Source organism: Sinohyriopsis cumingii, chromosome 6, assembly GCF_028554795.1.
Source record: "Sinohyriopsis cumingii isolate HCF-2022 chromosome 6, ASM2855479v2, whole genome shotgun sequence".
NCBI lineage: Eukaryota > Metazoa > Mollusca > Bivalvia > Unionida > Unionidae > Sinohyriopsis > Sinohyriopsis cumingii.
The window spans coordinates 100,226,433-100,247,709 of record NC_142966.1 but is presented as its reverse complement, the minus strand read 5'-3'; the positions used below and the strand labels follow the sequence as shown (position 1 = coordinate 100,247,709).

The 21,277-nt window shown below is 33.9% G+C and overlaps 1 protein-coding gene across 6 annotated transcripts in view; it reads right to left on the bottom strand.

Annotated features, from left to right (window-relative positions):
• Positions 1-20,469, bottom strand: part of LOC149797561 (uncharacterized) — a 71,856-nt gene extending 51,387 nt beyond the window's left edge. For 5 of the 6 annotated variants that reach the window (XM_089962430.1, XM_089962431.1, XM_089962433.1 and 2 more), the window contains exons 1-9: positions 20,330-20,469; positions 14,736-14,835; positions 13,097-13,146; positions 9,324-9,356; positions 8,097-8,129; positions 5,963-5,995; positions 5,490-5,522; positions 3,266-3,298; positions 316-384 (exon numbers count right to left, since the gene is read on the bottom strand). In XM_089962430.1, coding sequence (XP_089818556.1) covers positions 316-384; positions 3,266-3,298; positions 5,490-5,522; positions 5,963-5,995; positions 8,097-8,129; positions 9,324-9,356; positions 13,097-13,146; positions 14,736-14,768 — 317 coding nt within the window. In that variant the 5' untranslated portion in view covers positions 14,769-14,835; positions 20,330-20,469. The remainder of the gene's footprint in view (positions 1-315; positions 385-3,265; positions 3,299-5,489; positions 5,523-5,962; positions 5,996-8,096; positions 8,130-9,323; positions 9,357-13,096; positions 13,147-14,735; positions 14,836-20,329) is intronic. The other variant, XM_089962432.1, reaches the window with a different exon arrangement.
• Positions 20,470-21,277: the final 808 nt, after the last annotated feature.

Sequence of the window (21,277 nt, the reverse complement as noted above, 5' to 3'; positions counted from 1 at the left end):
GCTATAGTAATATACGTATGAAACTTCAGAAGATCATAGTCTTTTCTGGTCACCTAGAATTAACTGTTCGTTTCAGGTACAGTATGGCTTACTACACACGTTAATAGTCCCGTACATATTTCCTTTCACTCATATAAGAGAAATCGTGCTATCGACCTAACAACATTTGATGTGCAGCTTTTTCGTAAAGAAATATCCCGTTAACACAAAATCTTTATCAAATGTGGTTAACTCAGACAAGATGAATTTAAAACAGCATCCTCTAAATCACTTCAACTGATATACCTGAAAATTGAAAATAATAGATATATTTACCCTGAAGTGCGACTTTCCTTTTGCAAACCTGCATCAGCCGTAGTACTGCCATCCTTACCATTTGGAATTCTGCAAAATTGCAGCAAACGATTGCTAAAAATATTAGAATGTTTCCAGTGCGTGTTTAGAAAACAATTTAAATGAAGAATACAGTATGCACAAACTTCAGTCACTATATTTAACACCGTACATCCAAAAGTGTATAATTACAGTCAATACCCGCCTGACCAAGTTAAAACCCAATGCCTCCGTGGAGGACGTAAGAAACAGATAGTACTTTTTTTGTTGAGTTTCTATCTTAAAACAGCGCAAAATCATTCACTGTGTTTGCAGAGTTCTCAGCCAGACCTCCTTACTTCAAAATGGTGCCCCTCAATGACTAAGCTTCTGATTTTGTTTAGGAGAACTGATGTAAAACTATATCATAACTTCGATTCACCTTTATAAAAATCACTGTGATCGAACGATCTCTCCTTTGTACAAAGGTAACATAATACTTTCAGAGATCATTTCAACTTTTGTTTCTTCCAATCATACCTTTAATGCACCTATGATTAGCTCATGGATGAGCGCTATATTGTAGTAAAACATTTTATAAAGTGGCAATTGTACAGTTGGACCATGTTTAAACGCACTTGTACATACGATTCTGCTTTACATTTTTATAGTTGATTATAAATGAATATCGTTCTGAAAGCTGGATGCTTAGCCAAAATGTGATTCCATGTTTTTATAATAGAGATTAAATCTATAAAATACTCATATCCGGTTCACCGCGTCTTCAGAGGACACTATCGATGTAGGCCGTATTAAATGAATATTCATCCAAATAATAATCAGTCGGTAATCTGTGAGATTTTACTTAAGTCAGATGATTGTAGTTTAGCCATTAAATACTCGCTAGGTGTCAATTCAAAATCAATCTGAACCGCAATCATCACTTAATCCTGTTTCCTATATTGTCCATCAAAATTACAAAGAGAACCGTCTAGCTCTTTGTAGAGTATCGATGTGTGGTCATGTGTTCGTAAACATAGTTCATGTCAAAAATCTCTCTGTCAGCCACTTTACTGAAAAGCGGACAAAATTTTAATGAGAATATTAATGGTTCACCCATGAAAATTTAGTCTTGTTGAATTCAGACAAACATCAATCATTACTTTAAAGTTTCATTATTATTACAATGAGATAATCTTTTTCAGCATGACAAATGATATGAAACGCCGAAAATGAACATGAAACCAGATTCCAAGTTTATGATCGAATTTCAATCCTTATGTCGACAAATATAATTTGATTAGTAACACATATTTCCATCCTGTTGGATTTTACAATTAGTTTAATTAATAAACTTTCTCAACTATTAAAAGAGAATAGAGTAATAGACCAAAAACATCCAAGAGAAGAGCATTCTGTGTCGGTAGAGACCGAATTCCCAGATAAACTAGCACGTGACTTTATAGCGAAGTAACTAATAGTACTGATGTGGTACACTTCATATATTGTATCAACCTGCACCAATCAATATTTTATTGTGTTTCCATATTTGTATACGGAATGCAAAGTACAAAAACGTGACACACCTTTTCTGCCAGACAAATGGAGGGAAAAGAAGAACATGATTTACAAATCAAATTCATAGACTACCTTAAAATGACAAAGATATCCTAGTCAGGGCGAAGCTAACGCCAATCATTAATCAAGACCACCCTAGTCAATCTGGCCCCTGTGGCGATAAAAGGTGCAAAACCTGTCAACATATGATAGAGGCCAGGACATTTTCTAGCACAGTGACTAGAGCAATAATTAAACATATATGTGTCCAAACAAAACGTGCAAAGCAGAGAATGTCACTTCTCTCATCACAAGAAAGATATATTGCCTTCCGTATGTCGGGGAAACTGAAAAGCTACACAAAAGGATCAACCTTCATAGATCTGATTGGATGACATACATACATACATACATACATACATACATACATACATACATACATACATACATACATACATACATTTGTCCATCCATTATATAGTAATATGGAAAGTAATGTCAAAGCGAGTCATGCAAGTGATACATTGTTATAATCATTATTTTAATATAAAACATTGTTGGTGCGGATAAACCAGAGTTTCCTTTTTTCGAAAATTACGCTGGCGTATGGCACGTGTTGTTATAGCAACATGGCCTTTAATTTCTACGCATTTCTATCTTTCCAAAGCAAATTCATGTTCATTTTCTGTAAGATCCTTTGTTTGACATATGACACTGATCTTTAATAACCGCTGCTGTAACATGTTCTTACGGTGAAATGCAATAATTTTCGAAGATTGGATCGTAAGGTCTACCACAAGCCTTCCTCGTACTGGAGTGCAGGAAGATTTGTGAAACTCCATAGTTTTAACTTATAATGGTCCATTTATATTTGTGGTTTGATCAGAAATCACGGGAGTGGATGGGTGTGTTTTTGTTCTTGTAAATATTTGGGTGTAATTTGTTGACATTGGTCAAACTTCACATCAGATCACATGGAAACAAGGAACCAAAAGTAATGCAATAATTTATAGATGTGTAAAAAATTTGAGTTTGATATCAGGTGACCATTTACATCTAATCAAATTGCAGTAAACATGTTCAGTTCATAACAAATAGAATATATAGAGATTCACCATATCTAGTACATTTTAATTATCTGTATTGTTGATATGGTCGTAATTTAAATGTAAATAAGTCTTATTGACATTGATCATTGCGCTTCTATTCTACACGAAAGCGCAACAATATATATCATAGAATTACATGAATGAATAGCTGATCTTTCCGTTCGAAAGACATTGCATGGAGGTATTTGGCTACTTAAAGATCTTAGTTGAATCTTATTTTGAAAACGTAAATCTTTGTATATGCTGCTTAAGAATCTGGAATTACATTTTTTATCATTTTAACTTACCCACCAGTGGCTTGCTTCACATTCTTATCGGTCCTATAATGAAAGTTATAAATCTTCAAAACAAGGTGTACAGTGATTCTTTAAAAGCATGAAAGTATGGTATATGTTATATTGGTGCCAAAGGTGTAAGCAGTATTATGTATTGCATGATGTAGATTGCCTATTCTTCCAAATGATACAACTTACCACATACCTTCGTCGGAAAAAGGGATGAATAGTGGAGTGAAGGAAGGTCTGTGCAATTACATTGTTTTAACTTGTAATGGTCTATTTTTATCTGTGGTTGGTCAGCTTTGATCGAAAATCATAGAATTGGGTGGGTGTGTTTTTGTTCTTGTAAATGTTAGGGAGTAATGAGTTGATATAGATAAAATGGCACATCAAATACATGGAAGCAAGGTATCAAAAGTAGTCCACAGAGTTTATCGATGTATAAAAAATTTCAGCTCAGTATCACTTGACCGTTTACGTCCAATCAAATTGCAGTAAAACGAGAGAGAGCGATTCACAAAATCTAGTACATTTTCTGTAATTTCACATCAGTTCATATCAGTTTGATCAGCCATGCTAGTAAGGTAATGTTGAAGATCATCTTGAACAGACTGAAACCACAAGCAGAAGAAATAATCGCTGAAGAACAGGCCGGGTTCCAGAGTGGAAGAAGCACAACAGAACAAATATTCAATCTCAGGGTTCTGTGTGAAAAGTACTCGCAACACCAACAAGACATCTATCATGTGTTCATAGATTTCAAAAAGGCCCTTGACCGAATGTGGTATGAGACATTGTGGGCCACAATGAAGAAGTATAACATGGGTCAAAATTTAACCAATACCATCAAGCAGCTGTACGCCAACGCTACCAGTGCAGTAATTGCCCAAGGTGATGTGGGGGACGGGTTACAGACAACAGTGGGAGGGCGTCAAGGCTGTATCCTGTCACCCACGCTTTTCAACATCTACATAGAGCGTACCATGACCGAAGCCATGGAAAACTACTGTGGGACAGTCAGCATTGGAGGGCGTAACATCACCAACCTCCGCTTTGCAGACGACATTGATGGGCTGACAGGCAGTGAAGATGAGCTAGCCACCTTAGTGAAGAACCTGGATGAAACATCTTCCAGATTTGATATGGAGATAAGCGCTGAGAAGACAAAACTGATGAAAATAGTGGCAAACAAATCTCAGCCAAGATTAAAGTCAGAGGACATGAACTGGAAACAGTGAGCCAGTTCAAATATCTTGGTTCCATAATCACTGAAGAGGGATCAAAAGCAGAAATTTTGTCAAGAGCGGCACAAACAATGGCAGCTATGTCAAAGCTAAGACCCATCTGGAGAGACCAGAATATCTGTCTGAAAACTAAAATCAGATTATTGCGAGCTCTAGTCATCTCAGTCTTTTTGTACTCATGTGAGCATGGACCCTGACAGCAGAATTACAACAAAGAATCCATTCACTTGAAATGAGATGCTACATAACTATCCTTGGCATCTCTTACATGGACCACATCACAAATGAAGAAGTGCGTAACACCATCAGGCGCGAAGTAGGCCAATATGAGGACCTCCTCACCACCGCCAAAAAGAGAAAGCTGAAATGGTATGGTCATGTCACTAGAGCCAACAGTCTATCCACAACAGTCCTGCGGGGCAGCGTCCAGGGTGGCAGAAAGAGGCAGACAGAGAAAAAAGTGGACTCACAACATCACAGAATGGACAATGAAAGGTTTTGGGGAGATACATGCATTGGCACATGATCGAGACAAGTGGAGGGAACTGGTCAGATCTTCAGCAGCACGGTGCCTCAACGACCACACTAGGTCATGAGACTGATGATGATGATGATGATGATGATGACGAGTACATTTTCATGTTGCAGTATAGCGGGAGAGAGAATTAGAGAGAGATTCGCAAAATCTAGTACATTTTCATTATCTGTATTGCTGATATGGCCGTAATTTAATGTAAATAAGTCTTATTGACATTGATCGTTGCGTTTCTATTCTACACGAAATTGCAACAATTTATGTCATAGAATTACATGTGTGAATGACTGATATTTCGATCATATCTAAATGAGTTTCCGTACGAAAAGCATTGCATGGGTACGCTTGGCTATTTAAAGATCTTAGTTGAATTGTTCTTTTGAAAACGTAAATGCACTGTATATGCTGCTTACGTCACCCTATCTAAAATTACATTTTTATCGTTTTAACTTACCCACCAATGGCTTGCCTCGCATTCTTCACGTTCCTATAATGAAAATGTTGAATCATCAAAACAAGGTGTACAGTGATTCTTTAAAAGCATGAAAATATAGCCTATGTTATATCGAAGCACACGGTGAATGTCATTTTATATGCATTGCATGTTGCAGATGAAAAGAGAGGCGCTATTAGAAAAGTTTAAATATGCCCTTGAGCGTTATTTTTTAATATACTCGTTGTTTGGAAGATATTCTATATCTACGTTTCTATGGAATTAATAGGTTCAAATCTGAAATATAAATTACTGAAATATAGCCTAAAAGTATGCAAGAGAACAACATTCTGTATCGGTAGAGACCGAATGTCCAGATAAAATAGCACATGACTTTATAGCAAAGTAATTAATAGTACTAATATGGTACACTTCATATCATGTATGCGTACGTTACCCGATCTGGAATTACAATTTTTATCATTTTAACTTACCCACCAGTGGCTTGCTTCACATTCTTATCGTTCCTATAATGAAAGTGAAAAAGCTTCAAAACAAGGTGTACAGTGATTCTTTAAAAGCATTAAAATATGGTATATGGTATATTGACGCCAAAGGTTAAAGCAATATTATGTGTATTGCATGTTGTAGATTACCAATTCGTCCAAATAATACATGTTATTTTATTTTAGATTTAAAATGTAATCTGAATTACATCCACAATATTCAACAGATTGTATATTTGATGAAATGAGAGGAGCTATAAGTTTACATATCGCAACTGATCGTTATTCTTGTAATATACTGGGTTGATTGGAAGATATTCTACCTCTACGTTTTTATTAAAGATAATATGTTCACATCTAAAACATAAATTGCTGAAATATAGGCTAAACCTATGCAGGAGAACAGTATTCTGTATCGGTAGAGACCGAATTTCCAGATAAAAAGCACGTGAATTTATAGCAAAGTAATTAATAGTACAAGTGTGGTACACTTCATATCATGTCTAAACCTTCACCTATTCATATTTTACTTTATTTCAATCAAAATATACGGAATGTAAAATACAAAAATGTGCCCAACCTTTTCTGCCTAACATATGGAGGAAAAAGAAGAACATGATTTACAAAATAACATAATAGCCAATATATATATATATATATATATATATATATATATATATATATATATATATATATATATATATATATATATATATATACATATATATATATATATATATATATATATATATATATATATATATATATATATATATATATATATATATATAACGATTAAATGATCATTGTTAGGTATTTATCGATGTGTACGTTTTATCTAATCAGTTACAAAGTAAATAAAGTCCGAAGGATTTTATGTTAATTTTGTGAGTGATTCGGTAAAATTTACACATAGATCACTACCCAACCATGATCATTTAATCCTTATAATTCCAATTTACTTCTTTTCTAAAATCAGATCAGCATATTTAATCAACATAACATTCACTTTTATGTAGATCAAAGTTATTTTCTTTAGCCTCTTAACTGCAATAGAATACATAACCCGACGATCTTCGCCAAAATTCGTCGATCCTTTTATACAGTAATATGGAGTAGAATGTCATAGCGGGTCATGCCAGTGATAAATTGTTATAATCATTATTGTAATATATGAACAATGGTTGTTGCGGTTAAACCAGGATATTCCTTGTTTTCGAAAATTACTTTTTTGTGTGGCTCGTATTGTTATAGCAACGTTTCTCTTACCTTCTACGCATTTCGATCTTTCAAAAGCAAAATCGTTTCCATTTTTAGTGAGATCCCTTGTTTGACATTTGACACTGAACTTTAATAATCGCTGCAGTAACATGTTCTCGAGGTGAAATGCAATAATTTCAGAAGATTGGCTGGTAAAGCCTAGCACATACCTTCGATGACAAAATGGATGAATAGTGGAGTGCAGGAAGGCCTGTGCAATTACATTGTTTTAACTTATAATGGTCCATTTTTATCTGTGGTTGGTCAACTTTGATCGAAAATCACAGGAGTGGGTGGGTGTTTTTTTTTTTTCTTTCTTGTAAATGTTTGGGAGTAATGAGTTAATATAGATAAAATGTCACATCAAATCACATGGAAACAAGATACCAAAAGTAGTCCACAGAGTTTGTCGATGCAAACAAAATTCCAGCTCAGTATCACGTGACCGTTTACGTCCAATCAAACTGCAGTAAAACGAGAGAGAGAGATTCACAAAATCTAGTACATTTTCAAGTTGCAGTATAGCGAGAGAGAGAAATAGAGATTCACAAAATCTAATACATTTTCATTCTCTGCATTGTTGGTTTGGTCGTAACTTAATGTAAATAAGTCTTATTGACATTGATCGTTGCGTTTCTGTTCTACACGAAATTGCAACAATGTAGAATTACATGTGTGAATTACTGATCTTTCGACCCTATCGTAACTCAGTTTCCGTTCGAAAAGCCTTGCATGGGTATGTTTGGCTATTTAAAAGATCTTAGCTGAATCGTTTTTTTTTTTTTTGAAAATATAAATGCACTGTATATGCTGCTTACGTCACCTGATCTGGAATTACATTTTTTTTTTCGTTTTAACTTACCCACCAGGGGCTTCCCTCGCATTCTTCACGTTCCTATAACGAAAATGTTGAATCATCAAAACAAGGTGTACAGTGATTCTTTGAAAGCATCAAAACATGATCCATGTTATATCGAAGGACACGGTGAATGCTATATTACATGCATTGCATGTTGCACATTGACTATTCCTACATGTTTATTTTATTTTAGATTTAAAAGGTAATCTGATTGTAAATCCAGTTTTGTATATTTTGATAAAAAGTGAGGCGTTATTAGAAAAGTTAAAATATGCCCTTGAGCGTTATTTTTTAATATACTCGTTGTTTGGAAGATATTCTATATCTACGTTTCTATTGAAGATAATATGTTCAAATCTGAAATATAAATTACTGAAATATAGGATAAAAGTATGCAAGAGAACAGCATTCTGTATCGGTAGAGACCGAATGTCCAGATAAAATAGGGTATGACTTTAGGGCGAAGTAATTAATAGTACTAATTTGGTACACTTCATATCATGTATATACCTTCACCTATTAATATTTTAGATTATGGCAATTATTATATACGGAATGTAAAGTACAAAAGTCTGCTGAACCTTTCCTGCTAGATATATCGAATGAAACGAAGAACATAATGATTTAAAATACAAAATAGTAACCTACCTTAAAATAAAAATTACTTCTTTAATTTCCAAACGGTATAAATCATATATATGCGATTCACAAACAATAGAACACTTTCATCAGAATTAAATTGCTACCCGTATGATGGCAAAATTGATATCACAATTTCTAAAGAGGAAACAGATTGTGACATATTAAATAAAACTTGTCTCACACCAGCACCAGCCCAGTTTTGTGAACTGAGACCGTGTCCATGGCAATCAAAGAGTGAAAATTGAAACTTAACAAAAGTTCTCTCGACCACAGCCTGAGATTCTTTCATATGTCGAAAGATCAATATATGTACTGTTGATCTGGTGGTAATTTAAACGTAAATAAGTCTTACTGACATTGCCTTTTAGGTATATATTGTACGCAACAATATATGTCGTAAGGTTAACTGTATCAATAAATGTTCTTTTGATCATATCGTATCAGAGCAACTGTTCGAATTATGTTACACGGGTGTGTTTTGGATATTTCAAGATTTTAGCTGAATCGTCATTTTGAAAACGTAAATACATTGTATATGCTGCTTAAGTAACATTACATGGAATTAGGTTTTTCATCATTTCAACTTACCTTCCAGCCGATTGCTTACCACCCTTTTGTTCCCTATAAAGAGAACGTTAGCCCTTCAAAATAGTGTCAAGTGATTATTTCGAAACATGACATTATGGTCCGTGTTATATTATACACCCCAATGGTGGAACATAAATGTATTGAATGTTGTAGATTGTCAATTCTTCCAAACGATACATATATATTTCATTTTAGATATAAAAAATAGTATTTACATCAATAATCTTCGACGGATATTAAATTTAAAAAAATTATATTTCGATGAAGAGAGATCGACCTTTAACAAATTTTAAATATAGCTCTTGATCATTATTTGTGTAATAAAGTGGTCGTTTCGAAGATGCTCTGTAGCCAGTTTTATATTATATATAACAGGTTTAAATCTAACAAACATATTTATGAAACAAAGCGTAGAACAATGTTCAGGTTCCACTACGAAAGATTTCTTTCCCATGGAAAGCATATTTAATCGGTCATTACATGTTCATATTTCTGATCCTGAAATCACTGCTCTGAGACCATCTGGACATTGCAAAGGGGGTTATTAAAGTTTTGTACGAATGCAGTATGAAGAGAAACTATTGAAAGCTCAGTGACGACTATTCAGCTGGAAATGTTCCCTCTGAATAATGTGTATATTTTTCTACAAAATGAAAATCGGAACAACGTTAACAACAAAGAATGACTAGTCTCATCTTTGGTAATTGCGCACCGTGACGGCGATCATCCCACCTAAAGTATGATTTCACAGACACATACACTTGCAAAATATACTTATCCAATTTTAATTTTAAAAATTAAGAATTCACACATGTTCTTGAACGCCATTACTTTAACTACTTCAGTGTCTTACCAATATGAAAGATGCATACTAATTTTGGTTGAAATCAAAGAATCAGGATTATTTTCATGCCACAGAAGGAGGGTGGGAATATATCTTAAGTGCTATAGTAATAAGCTTAACAGAATTTGGAAGATCGTTTTCTGTTCTTGCGGTCTAGAATTAACTGATACTTTCTGTATTGTACAGTTTATTTGGTACAAACCTTAACGGTTCTGCACATGTTTCCTGTCTACTCTTATTAGAGAAATCATGTTATCGACCTAAATACATTTCATATGCAGTATGCTCCTAAAACATCTGGAGTTAACACAAACCCGTTACAACGGTGCTCCACTCAGCAACGATGCTTTCCAAAGAGCATCCTCTTAGGAAAATCACTTAAAATAACTTCATGGAAAATTGAGAACTGATGTCATATTTACCTTGGAGTACTACGTTCCTTCTGCAAACCTGCATCAGCAGCAGTACTGCCGACCCAACCATTTCGAATTTTGTAACATTGCAGCAAACAAATACTATATGAATTTGTTTGTTACGAGTGTACGTTTAGAAAAAAATATTTTAACAGAGTAAACAGTATATCAGTGTTTGCAGAGTACTCAGCCAGTCCTCCTTATTTCAGAATGATGTCCTTCAGTGATCAAACGTAGGAATTTATGGCAGAATTTGATGTAAAAGTGTGTCTGCACTTCGATTCAACTTTACAAAAAGCCACCAGCCCTGTGCTACAATGATCTCTCTTATGCACATAGACACAATAAATAGTTTCAAAGATAATTGCAAGTTTTTGTTTCTTCCAATCACCCCTTTAACGAACCTAGAATTAGCTTACAGATGAGGAACATGTAGTAAAACAGATGCTAAGATGACAAGTGTACAGTTGGATCGAGTTCGAAACACGTGTACATATGATTCTCTCTTAACTGTTTAAATCTGGTTATAGATGGAAATCATTCTAAAAGCTGGATGCGTGTGATTGTGTTGTTTTGAATAGAGATTAAATCTATGAAATACTTATCTCTGTTATTTATGAAATCGCAACAACATATGTTCCAGTGTTAGCCGTAAGCATATCTGACCTTTCGATCACGTCGTATCAGTCAGCGTAAGAAATGCGCTGTATGGAAGTGTTTCAATATTCAAAGTTCATAATGAAATAGTTATTTCATCAATCAAAATGCATTGCATATGATTTTAAATTGCCTTATCTGGAATTACATTTTTTATCGTTCCAACGTTCGATTGGTTCTCACACTTCTATTTGCTATAAAAAGAATGTTAGCCCTTAAAAGGAGTGTAGACTGATTCTTTTAAAACATGAAACGATGATCCACGTTATATTGAAGCCCAAACGTGGAACCTATATTATATTCATCGTATGTTGTAGATTGCCAATTTCTCCAAAAGATAAAGGTTTATATTCATTTCAGATATGAAAAAGAATCTGATTTACATGCACAATTTTCAACAGGTAGTAAATCATTTTTGATCAAGATACAGGCACCTTTAAAATGTAAATATCGCTACTGATCAGTATTTTTGTAATAATGTGGTTGCTTGGAAGACGGTCTATCGCTAGCTTTCCATTATAGATAATAGGTTGAAATCTGAAAACTAAATTGCTGAAATATAAATAATCTGATTCTATTAAACCAGATTTCTTTCCCATGGAACGCGTAATTGTTAGGTCATTATATGTACAGATATATGATCAGTTCACAGAATATCGGTTTGTTTAGAAGGAAAATTACCGACTATCACTAAACAACAAATTAGAATATAGATTCCGAAAAACGATAATGGTCTGCGCTCAACGTTTGCGCATATAGATAACATTTTGCGCAAGAGAAAATTCTCAAAATTTTTATTTGCTCTTACTAATTTGCTTCGCTAAATAAAATGTATCTTTTGATCTCAGCTACTTGCAAGTAGGCGTATGAAGGCTGGATATGATCATGTGTTACCATAATCTCAATGTCTCAATAAATTTGCTGATAGGTGCAATTGAGACATCCCCTTAAGAAACATGACATAAAATTTATACAGTCAGTTCGGCCACAGATTTATGTGCAAATGGAAGATGGGATTAGTTCTTTATATGATTAGCTAAACTATTACCTAATTTGATCAGTTGTAATAAAATGGCCTTTTAATGGCGAGAGATAAAGGATTATTAAAAACAATTGTAATTCTTGGGACCTTATGGCTCATTTCCAGTTTCTTATCAGATTAGAATTAACGTAATGATGCCCTGGAAAAAAGTTTTGAATTTCACCATCATGCCATACCTTTATTAAAGAAATAAATATGTTGTGTACTGAGCCATGTAGTGCACAGTAAAGAGCATGATTCAGTCCAACATTAACTATGAAGAAATGAAATTACTAATCTGAGACAATCGAGATAACGCAACGAGCTTTATTAAAGCTTGGAGAGACAACTGCATCATTTCTTGATGTGCCATCATAGACCACGTACAAATTATATTCATTGGTGGTCATAGTGAAGAAGTTACATAGACATTGCCATTGTTTCGTTCTATCTACCCTGTTTAGGATGACTAACCGATTAATAAACTACCCTTAGTTCCCTGCATTATTTTATATTTGTTAAATATCGTCCATCTTTTGAAACCAAATATAATATTTTGCCTTACACACTTAATGAAAACTTGATCTTTTCACTAACTATATGGTGCTATAAAGTACTAAAATTTAAAAATAGCAAAGACGTTTAATAATGATAATTGTTCCCATATCATTAAACTTCTTCTCTGATTAGAAGATGCTGATGACAATCTGTAAATACAAATTATGCTTTAATCTAGAGCTCAATGTTGGCTCGCATAATGAATTCTACCCTTCCGTTCGTCCTGGTAAAGTATTCACGAGGAGTGAGTGACGGACAGAGGGACATAATATTTGTAAACCTTTTATCTCCCCTTGAAGCTGTGCTCTTTTGGTCTGATCCATGTGATACCTGAAAAGTAAATAAAATAGTGTACACGTTGTTATGTATAACTATAATATGTGTTTAACTTTTGACCGCGATTGTATACAATATTTTAATATAATGACCATTTTTAAGCAAATGTTTACTTGGAACTGAGTTCAGGACATTGTTTTGATCCATGGCAAATTTCATGTTCTACCTGATATGTCAAATCGGTTGCTAAACTTTCAGTAAACAGACCTGACCTTGGTTATATTTTGGGATAATTTTATATTAATATGACAGAGTTTGTTTTAGAAAAAGCTTATTATGACTTAGATCCAGTGCGTATGTATATAAGGTTTGAGATCAATAAGATTTTTTTATATCTTTGTGGAATCGATTTTAGCTATTCAGTTATCGTTTGAGAGACTATGTTTATTTTAATAATTCATTGGAACTACAAAATGTTTAATAATTTTTGGACTAAAACACTTTTTGGGGATTATTGTGAACTCATTCAAAAACATTCTGGATTATATCGTGTCACATCGACACAGTCAAGGCTACTGATACATCAGCACTTTCAAGCCCAAGAATTCATTCGGAACACCCTATTACTTTTTACTTGTGATAGAACTTTAAGAATTATTTAGGATTTAACTCACAATACTGTCAGTCTGTTTTGAATTTTCACTTTGGTTTCCATTTGTTGACTTTTGCTAAACTTTTTTGTTTCGCTTCTCTCTCTCTCTCTCTCTCTCTCTCTCTCTCTCTCTCTCTATATATATATATATATATATATATATATATATATATATATATATATATATATATATATATATATATATGCGTGTGTATTCCTCTATAATAACCTATATATACCTTGATTTCAGTCGTGATAATCGGGAGTGAAGTTTACTTAGATGTAAATTCATTTGTGGGATTATATGTGGCTGTGGCTGCTGCGTAAGAATGCCTCAACCAGCGATCTTGTCATATCATTTTGGATGATGTGTGCATGGATGAGATGTTATTGTGTGTGTGTGTGTGTGTGTGTGTGATTAGGATTTTTAACGTAGCTTAATTTCTTAGCCATATCGCTACAATGTCTGCAGTGTGGCAGTTTATAGTGATGTCTTGCACTGTGGCATCATGCCGCAGACATGTAGCATGATGTCCCACCCAGTCACATTATTCTGACACCAGGCCGACCAGTCATAACACTAACCTTTTGACGCTGAACGCCTATTGGGGTTGGGGCGTGTAAGCAAGCGAATGGGTGCCGCAATTAAATATTCTCTAACCTATATATATATATATATATATATATATATATATATATATATATATATATATATATATATATATATATATATATATATATATATATATATATATATATATATATATATATATATATATATATTTATATATATATATATATGATCAAGTGAAAGCACTTTCCTCTCTCTCTCTCTCTCTCTCATTATCTGGGAATCGTTTAATGCTAATTTCACTGGAACATTGTGGGAAACCTATAATGACTCTTCATCCAACAGTAAGAATAATTTTATAATGAAAATTGCATTGATAGCATGAAAGAACGAAAGAAATGGTCTTCGACATCGACTTACCTTTTGTGTTTTCTTGTCCTTGTCCCGGTTCATTTCGTTCGTTTTTAAAAGAACCGTCAGTGTCTTTTATATCTAGGCTTGATTATGTTGCAGTCAAATCCTAAAATTCTCAATGTATAAAACATATAAGTATCAAATAAAGAGATCGGGCGGGGGAACATATTAAAATATAACCTATTATTTGCAAATTCATGTATGTTCTCTTTTCATATATTTAAAATATTCTTCTCTTTTCGATTCAAAGGAGATTTCGTTACAGGGCCTCGATTGGCGATCCACATTCATCCGTCCATTCTTGTTATAGTCATACCGGTTCACTGGAATTCTTATTGGTGAAACTTTCCTCTAAATCTGCCATCATGTCGAATACAGAAGAACAATTTATCTGGCACTGTGTTCATGTACATTAGTTACATATAAAATTTATACATTTTTCGAAGGAAGAACTTTGACAAAGAACTGTCATTCAAATATTTTAAACTTAGAATTGTCACTTGGAACAGAAAATTAGTATGCAACAGATGCAACAAATTGTACCATTACCGTGCAACACGTGTTACTTTCGAATCTCGGTTATCTATGTTACTGTAAGTGAATTGATTTACAAGAAACACACATATTTTATAAGTATCGAAACCTTAACGATAAAACGATATTTATAATATTGAGGAAATAGCTCACTATTCACCAGTTTTTCATATGATGTAAATATTTTTCCTATTCTTTACTTCCAGATAATCAGCTTTCCTATTTTTACGAATAAATAAAGTGCATTCAACAGTTTCAGCTTAAACCAGGCAAGATCAAAAATTCAAATCATGACCTGAAGTATACTGAACGTTTTGCATTTTCTAAACGGCTAATCGTGACTCTTTTCTCCTTACAAAAGAGTACATCAATCGGTAGCGTATATGCCAGCCATCTCTTCTGGCCATCACCTTGTCATCACATAATAGCCCAGTTTCTTTGTCTCATCAGGAGGCAATGAGTTTAGAATTTTGGTAAAGATGTAATCATTAAAGTCAAGTTATATGCAAAGGTTTTCCCATCGTTGATTGCTGTGACTTTGACCTTTGACATCTATACTCAAGTTATGTCATCATTGTGTCTTCTCTAATGATAGGGATCTTGACCATTGAGATTGAACACGAACTTATAGATTCTTTCTTATGGCAGCCCATTCACAAAGCCTTAGAAAGATATGTAAATCAAAATACATGTTACTGCACCGACACATTTTCTGGTGTCGGCAACAATGCCCGTTGATCTATTGACCATTATATCAATAATCCTCTCTCTCTCTCTCTCTCTCTCTCTCTCTCTCTCTCTCTCCTTTGCTGGAACATTAAATTTATACGTGGGGAATATTTGAGCTGACCGGAAAATAATCCAAAATAGTAAATCAACTCAAGTAAAATTATTATGTAAAATAAAATATGGGATTTTTAACTGAAATTGCGTTATACTTTTTTGCCAACAAAGAACTTTTGTCTTCTATTATCTTTCATTGCACCTTAAAACTATCTGCCACTAATTAAAATTCTCAAATAAAATGAGAGTAGAAAGTGCAGATAGATAGATATGCACATGAAAAGAGAAGGAAGGATATATATATATATATATATATATATATATATATATATATATATATATATATATATATATATATATCTTGAATGTGTGACCAGCTTCGCTTTATTACTTCGTCAGAATATATATATATATATATATATATATATATATATATATATATATATATATATATATATATATATATATATATATATAAGGTCATATGCATTTTAAACATAAGCGAATCAATGGACAGATAGAAAAGGGTTTTGGAAATATTTATAGTTTTAACAAATAAATGTGTTTAGGACAGACAAACCTAAACTGAAAATATAAATTATTTTTCTTTCAAACAGATTTGTTAGATCTGCTGATGGAAATTTAGTTAAGTTTCCTTTTATTTTAACCGGATACGCTAGGAGACTTAGCTCCCCAACTATAATGAATGCATGACTTTATGTACTGATTTATTTATACTCACAACTAAGTGATCCGTAGACATTTATTTGACCAAATCACTTAACAATTTTCACCTAATCACCTAGAAAGCGACAACATTCATTTGAATTATCTTTGACAATTTAGTGTAGGCAGGCTCGGCATATATCGCTGCCAACGCAATGCCCGTGGCTAGCTTAGGATTTATGCGAATATTACGACTAAAACGTAACTGATCAGTTAAAATACAAATATTGGTTTCTATTTGGTCAAAAATGGTTGAATATGAAAATGATAGATTATGACAGTATTTCGTTTGAAGGAAACTTGCAGACATAACGCATCACGAACGTCTCTCTCTCTCTCTCTCTCTCTCTCTCTCTCTCTCTCTCTCGTGAACTATATCTCGCAAACGTGCATTTCCCTGAGGTCGCCAGGGCGTCGGGCATGGTGTTTTCACTCACAGCCAAATTTCAAAACTCATCCTTCCTACATTCCGAAATCAATATTTTCACCAGTCTTTCTGCAAAATTATAATTATTTATTCATCCGACGCATCGATTTAAGTCAGAGTGATGTTAATTCTTCACAAGACGTAAACCTTCCTGGTTTTCTAACCCACCTCTCAGTTCAAAAAGTAAAAGCATTAATGATACTAAAAAGGCACGAAACTTGATCATGTCATTCATCAATTAATCATTTTTCAACCTGAGTTTTGATACTGGTCACTAATACTGAGAAGTTATTGACGCTTCAAATCAAACGGAAGCTCTTAATGTAAACAAGCAGACATGCTGCTCACTGTCCTTTAATTGTTTCTAAAACAGTCTATTTCAGTAAAATATGTGCCGTCTGCGTCCAATATTTGCAACGTCTATTTTTTATGTTTCTGAAACAAATTAAACAAATAAAAATGAACTCTTGTATGCTTGTGTTCAAAGAGGTGTAACTCCAAAATTTGCGAAATGATCAATATTATCAAAGACAGTGAATTATTATATGCTCATTTCTTTCCGTTAAGTTTACATTGTCAGAAAGGTGTAATATTTGTCGATACTGATCACATTTATACTGCACGACACTTGTCTAAAAATAGTATCGCGTAATAGGAACTACTTTGTAAACAAACCGTTTGCACTAATGTCGTAGATGCTTTTGGATGATTAAATGAATGAACTAAATAAGCTGTTTCGTCTATTTGAAAATAAAGGTGACCAAGTTAATGATGTGAACTAGTTCACTGAGTCTCAAAAAAAACTTTGAAACATGCAAATGAATGAACGTGATATGTCAACAGCAAACGTGAGAGACGCAGTACTTGAAAATAAAATTCTGATCATTTAAACAGATATGTAGGAGAACTATTCGTAACTTTTCGCAAATATAATGGTTCAGACTATGACGAGGGTCTATAAAAATAGCAAAGAAAAGCATACTGATGCCAAGGGCTCTCATATGTCTATCAGATACGTACCATTTAACAAGTCAGTCAAAACACTAAATTCAAGAAAGAAAAAATGCAAATGAGGGTTTTGGTAGGAAACTATGAGCCAATAAGCCAAGACGACGCGAAAAGGTGTTATTTTCACTGGCTAAATGGACTGTCACACAACAGTTGCTTTACAGTTTCCTCCGTTTAACTAACTGATACAATGTTAGGCTAGCGATACAAACATGCACTGTATCATACAGGTCCAACTGTGAGCATTCAAGTTACACGGCATAAACATGACTTCTTTATCTGGTAACAAGAACTGTAATAAATATACTTACATTTATGATCTTGAAATTTCTCAATATGTGTTTTCTTACTTAGTTCTGCAAATCCGAATTACATTAACCATGTCATGGAAAACCTGATACACACCAAAATTGTACTGCAATTTCGACTACATTTTTATCTTAAATCGCATTCTCCTTACTACACTGAATTGACATAATAAATCTAGTCCATCATAAGCAGAAAAGCAGAATTGAATTGGATCAACAGAAAAACAAAGTACGTCCATTTCACACCGACTGTTAAAGTTTGTTCAATGCGCATTCATTCAAATTATGACTCTAAATTTCAAATTTAAGTCGAATAAATCAAGAAACTCTTTTAAATTATGTCGAGCGCGCGATGAAATGTTAAAGGTCGCTGGGCCGCAACATGTGCGCATTAATAGTGGTACTGTGTATTGATGAATCTACTGTTGTGTACTTTGGAATATAGTATAAATTTAATTACTTTGTTTCAAGTAGTATATTCCTTTGTTAGTAAGCCTTGGGTAGGAATACGAAATGAGTAAATAATAAAAAGGTTAATGCATTTGTATGGGAAAATATAAACTCTGGTTTTAAACTTGCACTCTTATAGTTGTGCAATCTTATTCAGAAAAACACTCGTTTTTTATTTTCCCATACAAATGCAGTAACCTCTACCTACTTCACATCTGTAACTTAAAAACATACTCTCACCCATGCAATTATGACGATTATTTATGGCGACCGCGTCACTAAAGAAATTCCCGTATGATTCGAAAGTTGACAGTGTTTGGGACACCCTAGCGGCAATCCGGTTTGAACGTATAAACTGGTAAATGAAATTATTTAATATTTGTGCATTTGTTGTATATCCTTGTTACACTTTTCATTTAGAATCAGTTGGGGGTTAAAACATCTGGAGGCTGTTCGAAAACTACAGTTGTGTCAGAATCAGGCCCTTTTCATTGAATCAGCTGGCTAGCTAGCAGATCCAGTACGTCCATTACGTATTTATGTAAAGGTTGTACCAATTGGATGCATGGAAAACGAGTTTCAATTTGTGACTTCATAATGTTTACCTATATTTCAACTCAGCTTGAAATAGATAGCAAAAAGGCTAGTCACAGATAAAAGCAATGAAACAGTGGCAGATACTAAATTAATTTTAAAGGAAAATTTAAATCATTATCTTTAAATTTCACAATAATTAGAAAAAGCTATCATTTCACAATAATAAAACAATATTGTGGCCAAATATCATTTCACAACAATAAAACAATATTGTGGCCAATGTCTGTTATTATTTTTTATTTATTTATCTTTATTTATTTATTTTATATTATTTTTATTCTGTTACTCGCTTTTTTATCTTTTGTTGTTGGTTTTGTTGCTATTGTTCTTTTTGTTGCTTGTTTGTATTGTTTGGTTTGGATTGGGAACTCAAATGTCGCTAGGATGAATTTATATGGAATTCCTTATAAACTACAAATATGGCGGAAAATTGTTCCGTCTATAAGATATATGTAAAGGGAAGACCTGGGCTATGATATGGTGCAAGGTATTATTTTAAGAACGAATTGATTGGCTGGTTGGTTGTTTGGTTGGTTGGTCGGTTAACATTTAGCTCAACACTTTTATGGCCAGATGACGCTGTGGAAAAGGGATTTATCTAAGTAGCTTCAAAGTGACCAGCTGGGTTGTTAGAATTCATGTAACATATTTATGATATCCTTCCATCGCGCCCATGTCGCCAACCCCGACCACATTGCCAACCATTTCCGTGGTGGTAACTAGAATTTAACTCACACACTTTGTTACAAACGCATCGTATAACTCACCTTTTTGTAACGTGAACCAATATGGCAATCGGGTGATCCGCCTTGTTGACGGGAACAAATGCTTTTAGAAAGCGTTATCTTTCATCAAGGTATGAGCAACACATTTCCAAGAATCAAACAAAACGACCTGCAATGTATTACTGTCGTTTGAACCTATACAAACACAGTTAGCGGTGTACAAGGAAGTAAATTATGCCCTTTAGAGGGAAATAACTCATACACTAACATACGACATGGGTTACAAACCTTACTTCCCAGATGGTCATTTTGTAATTTAACTGTTTGTTTGTGGGGGGGGGGGGTTGGGGGGGAGGCGAAGGCGTTGTTCCAGCAAGAGCAACAGTCCAGTAATACTAGTAGTAGTATTAGCAGTAGTACTTTTTTTCCTTTCTTTCTTGTTCTTGTTGTTGTTGTTGTTGTAGCGCACCATCTTTGTCCTAATTTAGTATTATCTCACAATTTAAAAAGAAAATGAGCTAACACGATCGGATCAGATTATCGGTGAATCATCATGTAATACAATATGCCCAATAAAGAATGCCCCTCCTAAATATTACCTATTGTCAAATCAACATAACGTTTACCGGAGATAAACGTACTTGTATTTCCTTTTGTGCTTTCTTGTGTTGATTGTTGATTAAGGCTTAGATTGACTGATTTGTGTTTTATGACATATCAACACATGACAAGTTATGTCGTGCCCATGGCAATTGGAGAAAAAGTATTTTTCCAAACACACATCTCGGCAACTGGCCCGGCTTGGTCCGTTGGGATTCGAAGATGCGTTCAGCGGGTCTCTAGCCTTGCGCGCTAACTACTTACACACCTTGGTTCAAACAAATGCATTTTAGAAACATACTGTAAATGCCACTATAATTAAGAACATCCTTTGTTCATGTTGTTAAGCCACAGATACTAGTATCCATCCCTAATATCAAAGAAAATAAG